This window comes from Lepus europaeus, chromosome 1 (genome assembly GCF_033115175.1).
Source record: "Lepus europaeus isolate LE1 chromosome 1, mLepTim1.pri, whole genome shotgun sequence".
In the NCBI taxonomy this organism is placed as follows: Eukaryota; Metazoa; Chordata; class Mammalia; order Lagomorpha; family Leporidae; genus Lepus; species Lepus europaeus.
In genome coordinates this window covers 20,461,088-20,480,978 of record NC_084827.1, presented here as the reverse complement: position 1 = coordinate 20,480,978, position 19,891 = coordinate 20,461,088, and the positions used below count along the sequence as shown (strand labels likewise).

The window sequence follows — 19,891 nt, the reverse complement described above, 5'->3', positions numbered from 1 at the left end:
ACTGTTGCGTTCTCTCTGATAACCTTCTCTGTGCTTGTCGTACAAGGATTCTGCCTCACTTGCTCCTCTGTTCACCCACCTAACTCTGTACTCTCCCAAAGCTGGTAATTCACTGAATCAAGTTATTTTAAACATGTTGCTGCATACATCGCAAGGTACTTTGTAGAGAGAACTTGCAGTGTAACTGCCAAATGGGGCATTCTTACAGCCATAGACACATGTACTCCTGTTTTGAATTGGCTTGGCCTGACAAGCCAGAAGTGGGAGATGAGTGAGAGTGTATAATTAAGACATCTTTATAACCCTTGCCTCTCTCTAAGGATTATCCTGCCTTTCTTGAGGGTGGTCATTCAAAACCCTGTTCCCTAAGTTTGAAATATAGATATTAACATCCTTTGAAATGAAGTCACCCCAGGCACATTTGTTGCATCATTACTTTCTCAATTTCAAGGTGCATTGAGGAGGCAGAAACATTCCTTAAAGAGATGCCATCCACAATAGCAGGTTAAATGTAGCTAATGCATCCTTAAATTACCTTTTCTAAGAGTGTACAGGAAAATACGTATGTACAAATGTGGATTGTTATAGAGCACAGGTAATATAAAAACTGTCAGTGCAATGAAAGGAAGACTTCTCTATGCAGAAATACATTTGCCTCTTGATTGTTTACATCATTGGAGGGGAATATTAGTATATGACAGAAGAACCTCATCTAAGTTATCTACTTCGATTTATAGAGCTGTGAGTCTGTGTAGCATCAGGAATGGCCTTAAATAAGCTGCAGCATAGGAAACCTGGGGTGAGAATCTGCATTTGTACTTCTAAGCAGAAACATTTGATTGTTACCTTGAAATGATTTGTTGCAACAAGTCTCAATGTTGTGAGCTCTGTAGATTTGAGTGCTTTAATCTTTAGTTTTAAAAACACATTTTGGGGTTATGGATTCTTTAAGGAATATCTAAAATTTCACAAAAGCCCAGCTAGTGCTTCAGGGTGATTGGAGGAGTGATGGAAGTGTCACGTTAATGACATCTTTTGAACTTAATCACTTGACCGCCCTTAAGATCTATCTGGCATCTTCAGTTTCTCCGTGGGGCCTAAATTGGTCTCTGTTATACTTTGTTCCTCATAGTTCTTATCATTCTTCTTCTTCCTCTTTTTTTTTTTTAATTTTTTTTTTATTTTATTTGAAAAGTAGTTACAGAGAGAGAGAGAGAGAGAGAGAGAGAGATCTTCCTTGTGCTAGTTGACTCCCTACATAGCCACAATCGCCGGGGCTGCACCAGGCTGAAGCCAGGTTGCCATTGTGGGTGTAGGATGCCATATGGGATGCTGGCATTACAAGTGAAGGCTTTACCTGCTATGCCACAATGCCAGCCCCCAAGTTTCCTCTTCTTTACCTTTTACTTAGGTTTTTCTTAATGATCCTAGGCGTGAATATAAAAGGCTGAAGCACAACATTGTACTTGCACAGCTCTTTTGATGGCGGATTACTTAGCTGTGTGCTGTTATGTGCTAATTAGAATTCCAAAGATAAATAATTTCCATAACTCAATAGGGAATGATTTATTGCTATATCACCTGGGAAAGCTTGTCCATTATCCTTCCCAGTCTTTTCACTTAAGCCACCAAAGCAAATACCAAACTTTGGAAGAATTTTTGTGTTGAAACATGCCCAGAAAAAAGTACTTGATGACAAGGAAAGACAGACACTGTTATGTGGCTGTGACTGAGGTTTGAGAGTTGACAAAATCTCTTGGTTATTACAGTCAATTTAGTTGACTTTTTAAGAACTTTTCGTTTTCAAAATCTATCCACTTGGATGAAATGTCCATCTTTTCAAGGATAGTCCACAGGCAAATCTTCTCATCTAAGCCTTTGAACACTTGCTGCTAGAAGAAAGGGCCATTCATGTTGGGTGTTATAATTTTGTGGCTTGAAATAAATGTGGCCAATCTCGTAGGCTTTAAAAAAAAATTTGCTTTCTTGCCTTCAATTTTCATAGTTTGATGCTGCTTCTAAAAAGTCTTTGCCATAATGGATGGCATGTCGTTCTATTTGTTATCTTCCTGTAGGTCATTTTGGGAATAGGATTATTGAGCTGTGAGTTGAGGCTTAGGACTGAGGACTGCTTGTTGATTTTTACTGCAGCAAAGTTCCTTTGATTCTCCTTGATTATTCTGAGTAGGGATCTCTGTTCATAAAGTAGGCAAGGGAAGAGTGCCTGCCGCTACTTCCTCATTACTGTTAACTTTAAAGGTGTGCCCCAGTGTGGGTGCACACACATTGTCCTTCCTATAAGATTTTCCTCCAGACACAATGACAAGCAAAAGTCTATTTCTGCCACTTACAGACTCCTCCATTATTGAGGGAAATGGCCCTGTCTTCAGCCACATTAGGTTGCCTCATGATTTGTGATAATCAATTTGATAATTGTTGTTGACTTACTGGCTCAGCTCATGAATAATGTCCCAGATTTGGACTAGTGTGGCAAAAGGATTTTAATCAGGTAGGGCTTTCGTTCCCACGGAGCATTTGTCTTGCCTGACTGTTCTGGACTTCAGCCAACCACCTGAAAGGCCTTTGTCCTGCCGGATGTGTACAGTAAGAGACGTGTTGCTTCAGTGTTCTGTGTGGGAGTTTCCAGCCCACCACATCTCATTGTTGCCTCACCTTTAGGAGCGTACCGTTAACAACACTGCAAATGGATGGCTGTCCCTGCCTTGCTGTGAGAAGCTCATTACTGTAAATACTGTTTTCATCCCAGCATACCTCACTGCTTCTGAGAGAGAGGAGCCCCATTGGCTGCTGTGACAACTCTCCAATGCTTGATGGCTTGTTACATTTTTGTTATCTAATGTGCGTTAACTTAGATACAATAGCTAGTTGCTAGGAGAAAAGTCAGAACAGAAGGCTTGGCTGAGTGCCCACTGCTGGTGTCACAGAAGGCAGGAGGAGGGTTCAGGACACGCCCTCTAAAGAGGAAGTTCCGATTCTCCGGGCAGGCCTGGAACTTCCGCAGTCTGACACCCCATCACTGACTGCTGTTCCCCCGGCCTGCGCCACGTGCTGTTTTGATGTTTGCTTACCTCTGTCATCTGTTTAGTTGGTAAGAGAGAAGGAAAGGGCCTGCAGACCCTTAGCCCTGAGGTAGAATGCCCACAGTTTGGTGCTCTTGAGGGGACAATGCGTGGACTTTGTTTATATTGATGCACGAATTACAAGTTTTTTTAAAAAGTGCTGCACAGTTTTATGTGTTTGTATTATTTCTGTGATTAGCTTTGCTGATGTGACATGGAAGTTGCCTCCGTGGGGCATGTCCCGCTGTTAGCATTGTCTCTGGGTGGCCACAGTTTGCCCCAGGTACCGCCTCATCCCAGAAATGCACACAGAGCAGGAGTTGCTGTACTGGTGCCCGAGGAAGGCTGTGCTTTTTCTCAAGGTTAAGAAACAGTGAGCCTGGAATCTTACATAACCTATTTAAGATTGGAGATGAACTACATTTGTTTCCTACAGAAGGGTTTTATGGAACTGTATGATATAATACAGTCCGGGCATCACTCTTTTTAAATGAAAATTAAAGAGTAAATTAACCTCCCTGGTGGGTTAGTATTTGACTTCTGACCTCAATTTTATCTTAGAGGAAGATGAACACCTCCTCTTGTCCCAGAGCAGTGAGATTCTCATTTTCCAAGCACCTTTCTAGCTTATCTATCTGCCGATTTCTCAGTCTCGGAACAGGAGGAAGCGCCGAGTCAAGGAGAGTGTCCCGAAAACTGTCTAAGCACGTCTCTTCTGTTGCGCTCCCAAGGTTATCTCGCATGTGTCATGTTTCCAGAGGTGTCTGGTACGAGACGTTTGTCTGCTGAGCTTCCTGTGCTCTGCCTGAGTTTTGGCCTGGAGAAGATGGGGGCCGTTACGGGGGTTCTGTTACTTCCCAGTCGGTGATTTTCCTCTGTTCTCCATCAGGACACCCAAAAGGCCAAGCAGTTCCTGCCCTTCCTGCAGCGAGCAGGCCGCTCTGAGGCTGTGGTGGAGTACGTGTTCAGCGGTTCTCGGCTCAAACTCTACTTGCCAAAGGAAACTTGCCTTATCACCTTCTTGCTTGCGGGTAAGTCTTTGTGGTGGTCCCTCTGCCTGTTCCTCTGAGGTCACCTGTCCTCCTTCCCCTGTGATTGATGTAGGCCTCGGAGCCCAGCAGGTGCTTTTACTGTGAGCTGGGATATTACAGTTACTGACTTGCCAGACGCCCTGGTCTTTGGGGAGAAGGCTGTCATTTTCCTCTCTCCACAGAGAAGCATTTATTTACTCACAAAGGAGAGGCCCCGTTGTGCTCCCGAATGCGCACGGTCCCTTATAGTGTCGTCCTATGGCCTCAGCACTCCTTCTGTGAGTTCTGGGGCAGGCACTGAGGCAGGGGGCTCCATGCTCACTCTGCTCCACCAGAATTCCGTTGCCCTCTTCCCTGGTGGACCACGAGCTTTGTGTCTGGACCCGCGTCTCCCCCTGGCTGGCTGGACCGAGTTATGTGAGATAAATCACTCCATGAACATGTATGTGACTGTGAAACTCGTACTCTTAGGGACCAAGTGGTCACCACAAAGGCTTTCTGATGGGGCACCTGACACCAGGCTCAGGGACATCCCTAGCAAGGCAGGGCTATAACATATCCAGTTTCTGGAGGGCTCCGCTTTTTGTTCCTGTGACGGAGTTGTCATAATCAGAGGCGTAGCATGGCAGCATCACGGATTCGTTTGGGTCCTTTTCTCTTGATTTCTGTCCCTCAGGAGGTTCTTAGTGTTAATCTTTCCCTTGGGTAGAGGTGTGTGTTCTTCTCATCCTCTGCTGTGTACCTGAAAACAGAAGCAACCGTTAGGCAGACGGGGCTTTAGCTGTGAAGAAAGAAACTGTATTATTCCTTCCGGGCTGCGTGGCCACAGGGGCAGGAAAACATTGATGTTCTGGCAAAGAGTCTGAGTGGAGCAAGCTCAGAGCGTGGGCCTTCCTGCAGAAGCCAGGGCTGGCCTGCCTAGACCAGACCCAAGGAGTCTGATCACTCAACTCCACATCAACTGCTCCTTTGTGTACTTGACATTATTCTCCCCTTAGCGGTTCAAAAAGGCATTGCCTGGGTTCACTTATGTTCTGTAAGATAAATTACACAAAAGCAAACACATGATAAAAATATGAGCTTTCCATTTTTCTGCTGCCATAGTATATGCTCCTATGTTATGCATCTTTCGGTTTCTTCAGAAACCTGGCAAGGAAACAGAACACTGCAGTGAGTCAAGACAAACAGATAGCAGTTTCAGGCCCGGCTCTATTGTGTGTGAGCAGGTGACTCCAGGGAGGTGATTTATCCTCTTCATGTCTCTGTTTGAATGTTAGTTATAAGTGGAGATTGTTTCCTGCCTCTTAGGATGGCTGGCAGGGCTTAAGGAAATGAGTCTAGAGCAGCCAGGCCATACCACAGGAGAGTTATCAAGGAGAGGTCTGGGTGTAACAGTGATTCTCCGCCAGGGAACAGAATTGCATCTGCTGTGTGTGTGCACGCCGCTGTGGTGCTTCCAGGGAGATTCTGACCTAGTGGCTAAGAGAATAAATCACGAAGAGGAGCTGTGCCACCCTTCCTCTGACTAACAAGCTCAGTGGAAAGAATGTCCCAGGCTCTTCCCTCTGCGGCTTTAGGACAAAGAACTCTGCAAAATGCTAAACCCTTGTCACAAAGAATCCACAGGCAGGACGGTCCTGGGTCTTGGGACAAGTCCCAAGGGAAGTCAGGTGTGAGCACTCGATGAGAGGATGGAATCATGGAGGAGGTGGCGAAGTAGCACGGCCAGGGGATGATTCCCCCTCCTGGTGGAAATCAGGAAACGTCGTATGTGAGTCTGTGTGGCTGTGTTCAAGCTCAGCAAAGGACGCTGAGCGCATGTGGAGTTCGGGGAGTCCTCAGCAAACAGTCGGTCGTCAGAAGTGTGTCAGTGTGTGAGGGACAGGCTCAGGAGGAGTAACGACCGTGGGAGTACCGCAGTGTGAGGACGATGCTAAAGTGCATAATGGTCAGAAAGCCAACAAGCAAAGACTTCTGAGTCAGCCGGTCCGCTTATACGCAAAAGGCCAGCTTTGTAAGCCCTGCGATGTGACCGTACGTTACTATCAATTAGCAAATCATCGTGACGTTTCTCGGCGCAATTTAGAGGTGAGTCAAACACAGGCAGATTCAGGTGATTGGGGTATACATGTGGGAAGTAAGGAACAGACTTATGAAATACACAGTAGTCGTCACCACAGTGTAGCAGAGAACGGGGAAGTAGTGCAGAAAAGAGCGAAGGGTCAAGCTAACTTTCCAAGAACGTCGGCGTCTTGTATCCATTTAGAAACTGTAAATCTCACTCGAATCAAGAAGGCGGCATGTACAGTTGGGAAAGCTCTCCAGTATAGCTATTGTTTTCAGAATACCAATTATAGAATGTAAAACTCAACAAAATCTTCTTGGCAAATGAGGATATAAAAAAGATGGAGTAAGAGAGTATCATAGGGAATATGAGCTTTGAAATGTTGCAAAGCACTTGTGTGAATTCTTAGGGAAACCAAAAAAACTAAGAAGGGCTGCCAGGGGATAGTTCACAGAGCCAGTGACCTGGTTAAGATGGTGAGTGAGAACATGGGTGGAGGCGTGTCCTTAGAGGGGAGAGCCCTTTCGTCCAACTGCCACTCTGAGTGAGCGCAGCCAGAGCCGGCATTCCTGCTGCAGGAGTGCTTACCTGGATGTCAGCTCTCGTGGTTCAGGTTTGCTCTCTGCACCACGCAGCGCTGGCCTTCTGCTGCAAATGATGTCTGCAGCGAGGAGCGAGTTTGGGTTGTGATTCTCAAGGGGAAAGTCAAGAGGACTGTTTAGCAGTCCCTTATGTGTTGCTCTCATTAATCCCAGCCTTCGGAGCCCTGTGTGTTCAAGGTGGCGTGGACACTTTCCATTTTTGTGTGGCCTTTTTTTGGGCAGACGGCCCCGCAGCTTGATAGGGAGTGGCATTTGGCCCAAGCCAGCTGGCCTCTCTGTCACGGTTCCTGCACCCCTGTATGTGGAGTGATTGCTTGGTCAGATGGGCTAGCAGGTGGGGCTGGGCAAAGTCAGCTGTAGCTAACAGGTCAGCGCCTCCTGAAAGCTCTTGCCCTTTAGTCTTTGAGCACCTGGTTTGGGTTTGGCTGGTGAGCAGGTGACCTTATACCATCAGCGCAGAGACTGCTCAAGGTCCCTGCTGCTGTGGCCTCCTCCCATGCATACTTATTTCAGTCTTGGAGGCAGTCACAGTCAGTGCTTGTCCCGAGGTAGCAGCGAAGCCAAGATTCCCCAGGCAGCCTGCATTTGTTTAAAAGCATCCTTTTTTCTCAGGCCACATCTACTGAGCCCTATGCATTGCCTCCCATTAGCACAAAAGCAGTTTATTTACCCTGTGTTTATTTTTAATTTATTTCCACTTGTCATGTGTGTCACATTTTCTTTGGGGACCTTGTCTAATGGGAGGTTGAGGGACAGATCTTCAAATCCCTTGGTCCCCAATTCGTATTTTTATTTAATAACACTAGTGGGCTTGGCGTCTTTCCTGTTAGAATGACCTTCACATTATGTTTCCGTATTTCATATTTACCTTCTTAGCTCTGGGGTAGCAGAGGCGTGCTGAGGGCTCGGCTGCGGAAGTTGTCCTGTTGGCTAAGCATAGCAGGTGTCAAGGTGGCACCTGCAAGCCAACTGCTTCCTTACAAACTGGAAGAGAATAAGAATCAATGCCAAATAGTCTTAAGGGTCTGATATCAGATACCTGGAGTCCTCTGCCTGCTCCCTGAGTGTACCCCGCCTTTACGTCCGTGTTCTTAGAGGTGGTGCACCAATCAGTGTGATGGCATTCCAGACTGAGGCGGCTAGGGTGGGGGCATGAGGCCTGCCAGTCACCAGACTGCCTTGAGTGTGGCAGCCACTTAGCAGGGGTTTCCCTTGTGGATCCCAGCAGGTGACTTATAATTAACCAGTTACCGAGTCACATGAAACACGACTAGAAAAGTAGACTTCCCTGTGTCCTTTGGAATTTGTCAGTTTTTTTTTTTTTTTCTTTCTCTCTCTGATGACTGCTGCTCTTGGGAGCGACAGTCTGCCAAGGAAGGTGTTGCACTACAGGGGCACAGTGGCACAGCATTCATTATATTAAAAAAAAAATTTAAAAACCAACAAAAAAGTTTGATCGTGAGAGACACTTGCATTACTCATGGAAGTGACCAGTGGCATCCAGTCAGTCAGTAACCTGCACCGCCTGGCCAGACTGCACAGTGTTAAATAGTACATGAGTTAAACAACTACAATGGGTTCATGGGCAAAACAGCTGCATGCGGTCCCCAGTGTTTTACAAGGTACCCTCTGCAGCTAGCTGTGTGAGGTTTGGGTTGGTCCTCTCTAGCATACTCTTCTTCAGAGGCTGGGGAGTGGGGGCTATCTCAGAGGCCACCCCCAGGGCCTAGAGTGCTCGCTCTCCTGGGGGAGGGGCAGCATTATCTGCAAGCAAGGTTCTAGGAGTCTGGGACTTGTGAAGCGTTGGCATGTTTGTGCTTCGTAAACTTAAGGTTCAGCTGTGTGTCCTTCCACCCTGCATGCCTTTGAGGTTTTCCTTTTTTCTCTTTAACATCTCTTCTCCAGTCAATCCTAATTGGAACATCACCTTCCTGTTTCAATAGACAAAAAAAAAAAAAAAAACCTTATGGTGAGAGGAAGGGAGGGAAGGTGGACAGGAATACCGCCCTCCTCTCCCGGATCCCCATGGATTACCAGTGCCTAACCAAATTACACAATTAAAGCCAATGTATGTTTAAGTGAGAAATCCCATTCTGCTATCTCAGAGGTGCTAATGAATCAGGCTGTTATTGTGGTTGTGTTTGCTGGGCCTCTATCCTTAATTAAGCAATTACAGGCTCTGCTGATACTTATGAATTCCTTTCAGATGCTTTAATTGAATTGCAACTTAATGGATATTTGTGAAGTGGGGTATTCTCTCTCTTGGGACTTCCCAGTTTGATTCGGTCTCCACTGCCTACTTGCTTTTGCTTGGGCCCCATTATTGGAAATGGGCAGCTTAACACGAGACTATCCCGGAGCTGCTATAGGAATTAAAAGACTTACCATCTTGCCAGGGGATCCTAAAGTATCATTTATAGGAAAGAATTAACACAGTGAACAGGTTCTTTTCATGGAGTCCCAAGGTTTTCATTAGTACACCTTAAGAAAAGCAGAGTTCAGTAGATTGTGGGTGACATAAATTAACAAGATGGCTTCTGCTCTTTAATAGTTGGTCATATTTACAGCCATGTAAAAAACAAGAGCGGAGTTTGAGAGTTGTCTGAGCCCATCTTGTGTTACGACTGAATTCCTGAGATTGAGTGATTTATGCAGGAAGGGATTTGGGGGAGGGATCCCAAGTTCTGGAACCCTGGAAGTCTAAGAGCACGGCCTCTCGGGTGCCTCCTCCTGCCCATGTCCTGGCAGATAAGTGGAAGAACACAGCCCTGCTCGGAGATGAAATGCGAGGGCTGACCTCCCTCTGTAACCGGCACTCTCTGGTAACTACCCAGTCCCCTGGGAAAGATACTCTTCCCTTCGAAGAGCCTAATCACCTCTCAAAGGCCCTGTCTCCTCCTACTGCCGCAATGACTGTCAGATTTCAACAGGAGTTTCTGAGGGGACAAACCACAGGAAAAGGGCAGAGGAAATAACACCTGGGAAAGACTTCCCAGGGAGGCAGCATTTCAGCACCTGGGGAGATCTGGCAGGCCGGGCGTGATTCATCTCGGCAGAACAACTTTTGCCTATATCAGTTCTCTCGGGAAGAGTTTCCTAAAAGAAGTGGACGTGCCCATCCATCATGTTTCCCTCCGCTTTTGTGCGTGCATGGAAATCTCCTTCTCTGCTTCTCACCATCGGGTGTGTACTCTTCTGCACACCATTACGCACTGGTCATGTGGATGAAAGAGCAGACCTCCTATTACAGCGTGATTATCTTCCATCTTTAGATCATGAATCATCCCCAGAATGAGCCTCATCAAACTTGTCGGTCATTCAATTATGGAGTTATTTAGTAATTTCATTTATATCCATGGCCACAATGCTAGGAATAGAGAAATGCCTGATCCCTTCCAACCTGCAAGCAAAGTAATTATGTCTACTGAAGTAAGGAATGTGTAGATATGAAGAAAAACATTTTTTAAAAGGATACACGTTCAACAATAAGATGTGATCCTGTCAGATGGGCAAAGGCAGTCTGAGTCCATCACTCAGATGTACAGTGCTGGCCTGGCCTAGGTGAGGTGCGTGTGTGTGTATGTGTGCGGAGTGTGGTGTTCTGTCTGGGGAGCATCCTTAGCAAGGGCATCAAAAACCTATAGATCAATCAGAACAGGGGAGAATGACCACCAGATTAGTAAGAGCTTGAAAATGCCAATATGTGAAGACCAGTAATAAGAGCCCAAGGAAGTCTTCAAGACGTAATGGATAGCTTCTAGCTGCCATAGATGGAGACTAAATTTGTTAGTAGCCATTTCAGATTTTTTTTTAATTGAGACAGGCTAATGATTACAGTAGTCAATGAAACTAAGGCTGGTGTAGTGGCTGTTGCAGGGAGCAGATACACTTAAAGATGAATTTTTGCTCTCCTGCTTCCTAACTAGTTATTTCCATCAGACTAGCCTGTTCCTCTTGGTGCAGTGCTGGTGACCTGGAGTTGGGGAGACAAGCCGGGCCCATATGGCACTTCTGTGCCAACCTGTCTAGAGAAAGCTGGCCCTAGCAGTGTCACCTGCTGAGGATAGAGTTGCCTCCTAATGGGAGTTTCCATGCTCAGTCCCCAAGGTGGGTGTTGATTTATCCTCCCTGATTACGTGGCAGGCTTGTTGTCTCTGGAGGAGTAAGTCAGTGAGAAAGCTCCTTTACTTGCAAGTTTCTAACTAGTGCTTTTCCTCTTGTAGTCTAAATCTACTGGTGATTTTCACTGTTAGCAGTTTTTGAGGTTTTTTTTGTTTGTTTTTAAGATTATTTATTTGAAAAGCAGAGTTACAGAGATAGAAAGAAGGGGAGAGACAGAGATCTTCCATCCACTGGTTCACTCCCCAAATGGCTGCAATAGCTAGAGCTGGGACCGATCCAAAGTCAGGAGCCAGGAGCTTCTTCTGGGTCTCCCATGGGGTGCATGAGCCCAAGGACTTGGGCCATCTTCCACTGCTTTCCTCAGTGCATTAACAGGAAGCTGCATTGGCATTGGAGCAGCCAGGACTCAAACTGGTATGCATATGGGATACCGGCACCACAGGCATTACCCTCCCAGTTTTGAGTTTTAATGTAGATGAGACAAGGGGAAGGAAAAAAAAAAAAATCCTAGATAGTAACAAGGCTCATCCTTTACAGAGATCATAAGAGCCAGTACACAGGCAGAAAATCAGGTCTGTGAGCTCTTCCCTCAAAGCGTTGTTTCACGATTCCCCCCGCCCCGCCCCCATCTCTCCTCTTGGAGGTCCCTTCTAAATCTGCTGAGGATTGTCTAGGCTCCCTTCCACTGGGTGGGCATGGGCGACGAAGTGTGAAGGGTACAAAAGTCTGATGGATCTTCTCTGCTGGAGTGCTTCCAGTACCAGTACTCCCATTGGTTGTCCCCATTTCATTATTGTGGCCTTGCTGGAATTCATTTCAGGGTGGGCTTGTCAGCACCATCTTGTCAATTTTTGGGCATTTCTCCTTGGTAGTCATGGCAGCAAGCAGCAGTATCCTGGCTGGATCTGCTTGCCACCAGCCAGCCATGTAGGGGAATATCTTCGGCCAGACCTACAGTAGAAAGTGGTAGAACCTGGATGCAGTAGAGAGAGGGAAATACTTTGAAATCTGGTAATGGGGAGCCCCAGGGTGAGTGGTGCACACTGTCTTTAAGACTTAATGCTGGTTGCTGTGGGAACCACCTCTAACCCCTTTCCAACAGATTGTGTTTAAAAGGTAAATAAAACCATTCCTCATCATTGAAAAGGAATCACTGGCCCTTTTCTCCCAAATTCAAGTCAGTTTTCACCTTGAATTTCTTTTTAAAAGTTTTCCTGAGAATCCCAGCAATAGGGCTGAATATGGCAGCGTTTGTGCCTGACCGTTGTAGAAAATTTAAAATGAGTGGCCCTTGCATGGGAATCAGAGCACTCTGCATGTCTACTATGGACCATGAACCAAGCACATCTTCCTGTTGGCCTGGAGAAGGTGTCACCAAAGCACTTCTGCAGCCAGCCAGGGCCACAGAATGCACTTTCTTGTGTCCCCTGGCTGGGGGTTCTGTGGCAGCCCAGGGCACCTTGGGGTCATTCCCACGTTCTCGGGTAGGGCTGCCAAGCAGACCTCTAATAAGAGCGAGAATCCACAGCAGTTCCTTTCATATTTGGAAGGAATCTGAAGCACAGCTACGTTCTCTCCTCTGGGTCATTTCATCATGAGAGCTGTTCCCATTTATTTAAATCACCCAGTTCATCCAGAACTTGTAACTGTTAAGGTTTTTTTTTAAAAAACCAAAGGTTTTCACCCTTTGCCTGTGATAAAATGAATGAGATCTGTATCCCTCTCAAGGCTTCCTACAAGGTTGGCTTGTGGACTTCTAAAGTGAGCTTTGGAGAAAACTTCCTGTTCAGGGTTCCGGGTTCTCTGTAAATGTCGCTTGTTACGCTTATTGTGCTCTGTGATGCTTTCTAGTCGCATTCTTGAATAAATGCTAATTCCCATGCCTACCTTTACTCCACGTGGGAAGATATTTACATGGACTAGAGAGTCTGCAACTAGTAGAGACTTCCCGTCTCCCTGCCCTTGTGTGCCTCGTTTTCCTGAGCTCGTACATCTGTTAGTGATTTTTCTAGGGTTAATTTGGGTGTTTTTATTTTTAAATTGGAACATGGTGTCTGTCTCTTCTCTGTGTGTGTTTTGGATGCAGCCCCTGTGCTAGGCATGCGGTTATTAACTCCACTGATATACCAGTTCACTCATTAGCATTTGCATTTTAAATTACCAGCTAGAGCAGACAACATTTATGCTATATTTGTGCCATTGCCTTCTTCATGAATGATGTCGTATGTGCAGGGAATGCAGAAATAACTCTTCTAAGGCCCTGGTGTATTTTGGTCTCCTTTTCAGCAAACTGCTATTTCTTCTTTACTCTTGATTCTTATTGTTTGATAGGGATTTTTTTTTTTTTTATTCTTTTCTAAGTTTAGGCTTGTTTTTGAGTGCTACTGATTGGGAAGTGCTAACAACAGACCGAGCCTTCATATCAAAATAGGCATATTGCGTAGCTTGCCATCTTTCCCTCTCACGTGGTGCTCCTTATAGGCAGCCTACACTGACTCCAGGATCTTTTCCTCCACAGTTTGATGGGTGGGAAGGCTTGTAAAGGGACACTTGTTCTTGCTTGTGTTCATGTTCACATCCCTCTTTTTTTAAAAAAGAAAACAATTATTTGTTTATTTATGTGAAAGAAGGATCTTGTACACACCAGTTCACTCCCTAAATGTCTGCAACAGTCAGGGTTGGGTCAGTCCAAAGACAGGAGCCTGGGACTCTATCTTGGGCCATCATCAACTGCCGCCTTCTAGGGAGTGCATTGACAGCAGGGCAGCTGGATCAGAAGCAGAGTAGCCAGGACTTGATCCGGCGCTCTGATATGGAATGCAGGCATCCCAAGTGGCAGCTTAACCCACTGCACCACAACCCTGGCCCACATCCATCTCCTTTAACCTTCATCAGTCACCACTTATCTATCAACACCTATTACTGCTTGGTACAGCACAGGGGGAAAAAAAAAAGGAAATATGTAAGTGCCTCAAAAAGTTCAAGGAGGATGGAATTAAAAGAAGTTTGTTTTGGTGCAAAAACATTTTTTGAAATCCACGCATCCAAGTGGTCTTCAAACAGTTCATGGACAATGCCTTCCCTGCACGTGTTTTCTGCAGGAGGCATTTAGACTGCACTAAAGGGCAGTGTGTACTTAAAGACTACAGCTGCAAGCACAGGTCAGAGGTAAGCGTCTCACGTGACGAGTCCTCTTGGGGCAACAGCTGCTCTTGGCAGATGGTAACTGCAGTAACTCGATCACAAGCAAATCAGATCTGTGCCGTCATGGATCTTGGGCCTGTGATGATCAGAGCCTTCCTGAGCTTCCCCAACTCTGCTTCCCCTCTACTTGGGCACACAGCAGATTGGGGGCTGAGAGCAAGCTCTGGTGGATAGGCCTGCGTTCTTACATTCTGACTTTCCTTTGCGATCTGTAATGTCACGTTTCTTACTTTTAGGGCATGGCATGAAAAATCCAGCGAAGTCACGCTAGAATAGATGTGCACTCTCGGTAGGCATGCAGCAATTCTGCAGTTGATAGGAACTGTTTACTTCCCGCCTCTCCCTGAAGTTTTTCTCCTACGTAACCCCATTCTGCTAAACAGTTGCTGGAACACCCAGGACGTGAGGAGTTGCATTTTGGCTGATGGTCTAAGTGTGGATGCTATCTTCATTCATCTGATCTCTTTGAGATTTCTCTGCTGCACATGTCATATCTTAAAATAATAAGGGTAATTTATAGATACAGGGTAATAGTATCATAAGCCTCTACTATGCTATGATGCTGGCATCAGAGTAAACTCTGCTGGCTACATCATACCTATTCTTTGTTCCCTTGCAAAGTGGGCCTTACCTGTTGGAATGAGTCCTGGGAGGTAGGTGGCACTCAACCTAGAAGCTTTGAGGACCGGCACTATGGTGCAGTATGTTAAGCTGCCACCTGCAGTGCCGGCATCTCTATGGGTGCTAGTTCAAGTCCTGGCTGCTCCACCTCCAATCCAGCTCTCTGCTATGGTCTGGGAAAGCAGTGGAACATGGCCCAAGTCCTTGGGCCCCTGTACCCACGTGGGAGACCCAGAAGAAGCTCCTGGCTCCTGGCTTCAGATTGACCCAGCTCTGGCTGTTGTGGCCATTTGGGGAGTGAGCAAGCAGATGGAAGTCTCTCTCTTTCTCTCTCTCTCTCTCTCTGCCTCTCTGCCTCTCTGTAACTCTGCCTTTTAGATAAAATAAATAAATCTTAAAAAACACAAAGTCACTTGAGGTGTGCTCCTTCACAGTCTGAATTCTTCTGGTACAACTTTATATTTGTCCTTTGAGTCTGTTAATTGTTCTTGTAATAATTTCTGATCTTGGAATCTCTTGGTGCAGAATTCTCTGAGAACTCCATACCTGACCACCCAGATATTGTATGGACCTGAACCTCCAGATGGGGCCTTTGTTAGGTGAGGAGTCATTCCACGTAAATATCTGAGCAATCAGGCACGGCCGGGTCCCACTTCCTATACTCTCAGTTCATTCATTTTCCATAAACAAAAGCAGTTCTGTTCTTTTGAAAATAGTTGATGGAACTGGCAAAATCTCTAAAGAACGGCCCCCTACCCATCTGTGGAGATGGTCCATTATTTGACCCAGTCCATGTTTCCATGGACTTTTTGTGGCTTCCATAAACTGCAGACTCCACAGGTCTTTGTGCCTCAGTCATTAGCTGCGCTTGTTCTTTGTGCCTGTTACCTGGTGGAACTGTTCTCTGGAAACTAATAACTGGCTCTGTTGGAGAAGTAGGTGGGTCCCTGGAGACTTCCTGTGCTGAGGCAGGGCCGGAGTTCCCTTCGGCCGGTCTCACCTGCAGGTGTATTTGGGCGGTGTGGCAGCATGTGTCTAGAAGCCCTGAGTGTTCTTGCCGTAACCTCTGTAAGTGGTGCTTACCGATGCCGATGAACATGGTTGAGACACACAGCTCATCAAAAACTGCAGTTGCACGGCCTGTCAAGAACAAGGGCCACTCTCCGCTTGGCACTCCCCAGGCTGCTGAGCCAGTCTGCCCGAGGAGCGGAGGGCACCATGGTTCAGCCCCCCGCTGCCGGGACACCCAGCACTCTTGCGGTTCTGTGCACCCACTTCCATGATGCCGTTGGCTCCTGGCAGAAACCTTGAATTAAGTGGGTTAGGAATAAACTGCTTCAATGCGTTTGTGCAGATAGCTTCTCTCCCCAGCTATCTGAAGTGCTTTTTTGAAATACACGGGAGCCCTTTGTAAGCCGCTTTATAAGCTGTGAAGTCCATTGTTGCCACTCTCCGCAGCCAGCGTCTCTAACCTAAGTAATGTCTACTTGGCCTCAGGCCAGGGCTTCGTATTGGAAACTCGCGTAAGCCGCAAAGCCGCCCACCAGAGTCACTAGCAGCTGTTGCAGGTTGGAGGATTTGCAGAAATTGAGACTGCTGTTCCCAGAGCCCGGCACTCGCCCGGCGATGAATGGCCGGGTCTGTGCGCGGCTCTCTGTGTGCTTCCCCTCGGCCTTTTCTTCTCAGCCCTCTGCTGTGGCGCCTGCTCAATGGTCCTGTTGTGGAGAAGCGCGGCCGAGTGGCCGGCTCTCCTGCCACTCCCTCCCTCGACCGGCCTGCCCCGAGACTTCAATAATAGCTCTTTGATCCCCTGAACTGGTTTGGGGGGCAGGAATTGCGGGCCACATAGCACAAATGCCCAGGGCAAAGAATCCAACCTTGGGAGGGTAGAGGAATGAACTTCGCCTGGAAGAGAGTGACATGAACCCTGCCCCGATTAATCTGCTGCCCTTCGGCCTGCCGCCGCCCACCTGCGCAGATAGCCGGGTGGGGGGGGGTGTAAGGGACAAAGACGGAGACAGGTCCGCTCCGACCCAGTCATTCAGGACCAGTGTGTGTGTGACATCACCACTTAGTGTCATTCCCCTTACCACATTTATGGTGCATATTCATATGTGTGTGAGCCACAGCCAGTGTCACAGTGGCATCTTCCTCCAAAATAAAGAGCAAAACAGCAGGCGTGAGCAGCCCCCAAACCCTGCTGTCACTCCTCCTGTCACTGCCTCGGTCACCAGGATGGAAGATGTTTGAGGGCAGGGGCCTTTGCCATCTTGTCGCCCCTGAACCCACCCACAGTGCTTGGCCCAGCGGTGGGAGGAGGAATGAGCACGGATGCTTCTAGGTAGCACTGACATTATTTTACACAATTCAGAAGGCAGAAGAAGCCCAGTGTTCCCATAAAGAATGTGTCCTGGAGCCACAGCAGCCCTGAAATCACAGAACAGAACCCACCTGGAGAGCTGGGGACAGTCACGTGGTCTCTCTGGGACCTGGTTTTATTCCTAGAGTGAGGGAGTGGGATTGGGTTTGTGTGGGGTTCATTCCTAGCCTGATTTTTTTTTTTTTTTTTTTTTTTTTTGACAGGCAGAGTGGATAGTGAGAGACAGAGATAGAGAGAAAGGTCTTCCTTTTTGCCATTGGTTCACTCTCCAATGGCCGCTGCGGCCGGTGCATCTCGCTGATCCGAAGCCAGGAGCCAGGTGCTTCTCCTGGTCTCCCATGCAGGTGCAGGGCCCAAGCACTTGGGCCATCCTCCACTGCCTTCCCGGACCATAGCAGAGAGCTGGCCTGGAAGAGGGGCAACCGGGATAGAATCCGGCACCCCAACCGGGACTAGAACCTGGTGTGCCGGCACCACAAGGTGGAGGATTAGCCTGTTAAGCCACGGTGCCAGCCAGTCTAGCCTGAATTTTTAATAATGATAACTTTTCCTTAGCAGTGACTGCTCATTATTTGCCGTGAGTGTAATCCTTAGCAGAGTCTTAGGAGTTCAGTGGCATTACAGTTCCTGTTTTGCGTGTAAGAAAACTGAGGCCTAGAGAAGTGAATTAGCTTGTATATGGTGTGTGTGCTCGTTTAGAATGTGATGCCCTGTTGACATGGAATCTACTGTTACCCAGGCCTTGCCACTTCTATTTCTCCAGGTACCAAGGGGGCTTTCCAATTTTCCCTGCACTCACTGCACCTGCCTGTGCTCTTCTTGGCTAGGAACTCCCTGAGACTGCCTTTAAGGGGTGACTGAAAGCAAAGCTTAAGGGGACAGTGGTAAAGTCCCTATTTAGGAAATGTAGAGATAGAAGTATGAGTTTTTCATGGTTGTCTTGGGATTCTCATTTTTTCTTGGCCCCAGAGATGTTGCCAACAGGAGCAAATCAGATGAGAGCATGGCTGGGACATGTGGTGGCAGAGGAGACAGCGGGTCAGACCTGTGGGATGGGTTTATGAGCTGGGGCAGTTATGGACAAATTAAAGTTTAGCCCTGAGTAAGCAAAGTCCTATGCCAGTTATTACTGCTGTGGCACGCCTAATGGGCCCTGTGCAACCCTTATAAATTATTCAGATGCTTACTAATAAAAGGCCAAGCAACTTGCCTTGTCCTGGTGATACGTCAGTATATAGCTTAGGGAGAACAGATCGGGGGATGGAATATCTGCTGACCTCCTTGGTGGAGATGACTGGGTTAAAAGGACTACCTTGAGTCCCAGAGTTATGAAAAAGAGACAGTGGATAAATGTTAGCCATGCAGGTTGGCAAAGGGCTTCCCTCAGAGGAAATGCACGCTGAGGTTTTCTGCACCTTGTATCTGGGGGCATCTTTTGCAGACTGCATGATTGTGTCCCAGGAGATTCAACATTTAGGCATCTGAAGACTTTTGGTGCTTTAGAAATAATCCCTATTTCTTCTTATTTTGATGCAGTTTCAGATTTACAGAAAAGATGCAAGAATAGTTGTACAGACTTTCCCTTTGCCCTATTTTTAGATTCAGGAGATTTCAACCTATTGCCTCTCTTAGCCAGAAAAAGCAGGAAATAATTTTGTCCATCCCATGTAAGACATCCTTTATTTATTTATTTTTTTAAAGAAAAGATTAATGATTTATTCTGTAACTTTGATGAAATAACAACCTGCCAAATAAATAATCTCCCATCCCAGTACTAACCAGGCCCAATGCTGCTTAGCTTCCAAGATCAGAGAGATCGGGCACATTCAGGGTGGTATGGCTGTAGACGAGAAATAATCTGATAACCACTCACTGTGAGATTCTGCCAATGAGTAGTGAGCCAAGAATTTAGCAGATAGTCCTCTCAGGTGGAGCAAATGTTTTTCTTGGGGTTTGTGTGGTGGCCCTACTTGGCCCATGGCTGAAACTGTGGTATCACACACACACACTCCCCTACCCCTGCAAGTTTGGAAGATGAGCCGTGACCATTATTCATCCAGCTTTTCCAAGAACATTTCTTTTTCTACTTTTTAAGATTTATTTTATTTATCTGAAAGGCAGAGTTACAGAGAGAGAGAGAGAGAGAGAGAGAGAGACATCTTCTATCCTTTGGTTCACTCCCCAAGTGGCCACAATGGCCAGGCTGGCCAAAACCAGGAGCTTCTTCCAGGTCTCCCACATGGGTTCAGAGGCCCAAAAAGTTGGGCGTCTGCTGCTTCTTTCTCAGGTGCATTAGCAAGAGATGGATCAGAAGTGGAGCAGCCAGGACTTGAACTGGTACCCAAGAATGCCGGTGTTACAGGCAGTGGCTTAACTGGCTACACCACAACATTTCCACTGTGAAGTTCAGGAATATTTCTGCTTTTAAGTCCTGTGTTCAATTTTTTGCACAAGTGTGAGGCCACTGAGTTTTTTGGTTTCAAAGCTTCATGGCTTCTGTCAGGTCCAGATATTTTTGAGGTGAGAGAACCTAGAAGTGAATAGATGACAAACCTTTCTGGAAACCTCTAGGGATGTTTGCATGTTAGCCAGCTGACTTTTCATGCTGTCCCTGGATAGGTTAGGTTAGGAGCTTTATCTTTTATTTCAGATTTCAGCAAATAATGGGTTATAGCATGACCATTGATTCATTCACCTCCAAGCATATTTGGATTCGATTGTTTAATGCTGCTCTGAGATTATCAGTGATTTCTTGGTGAACTATAAATATTAGCTGAATTCTAACA

At 46.7% G+C, this 19,891-nt stretch overlaps 1 protein-coding gene across 1 annotated transcript in view; it reads left to right on the top strand.

Moving 5' to 3' along the window:
- The window catches only part of SND1 (staphylococcal nuclease and tudor domain containing 1), a 409,440-nt gene that overhangs the window by 255,234 nt on the left and 134,315 nt on the right, over positions 1-19,891 (top strand). Inside the window, exon 15 of the mRNA XM_062203815.1 lies at positions 3,970-4,111. Coding sequence (XP_062059799.1) covers positions 3,970-4,111 — 142 coding nt within the window. The remainder of the gene's footprint in view (positions 1-3,969; positions 4,112-19,891) is intronic.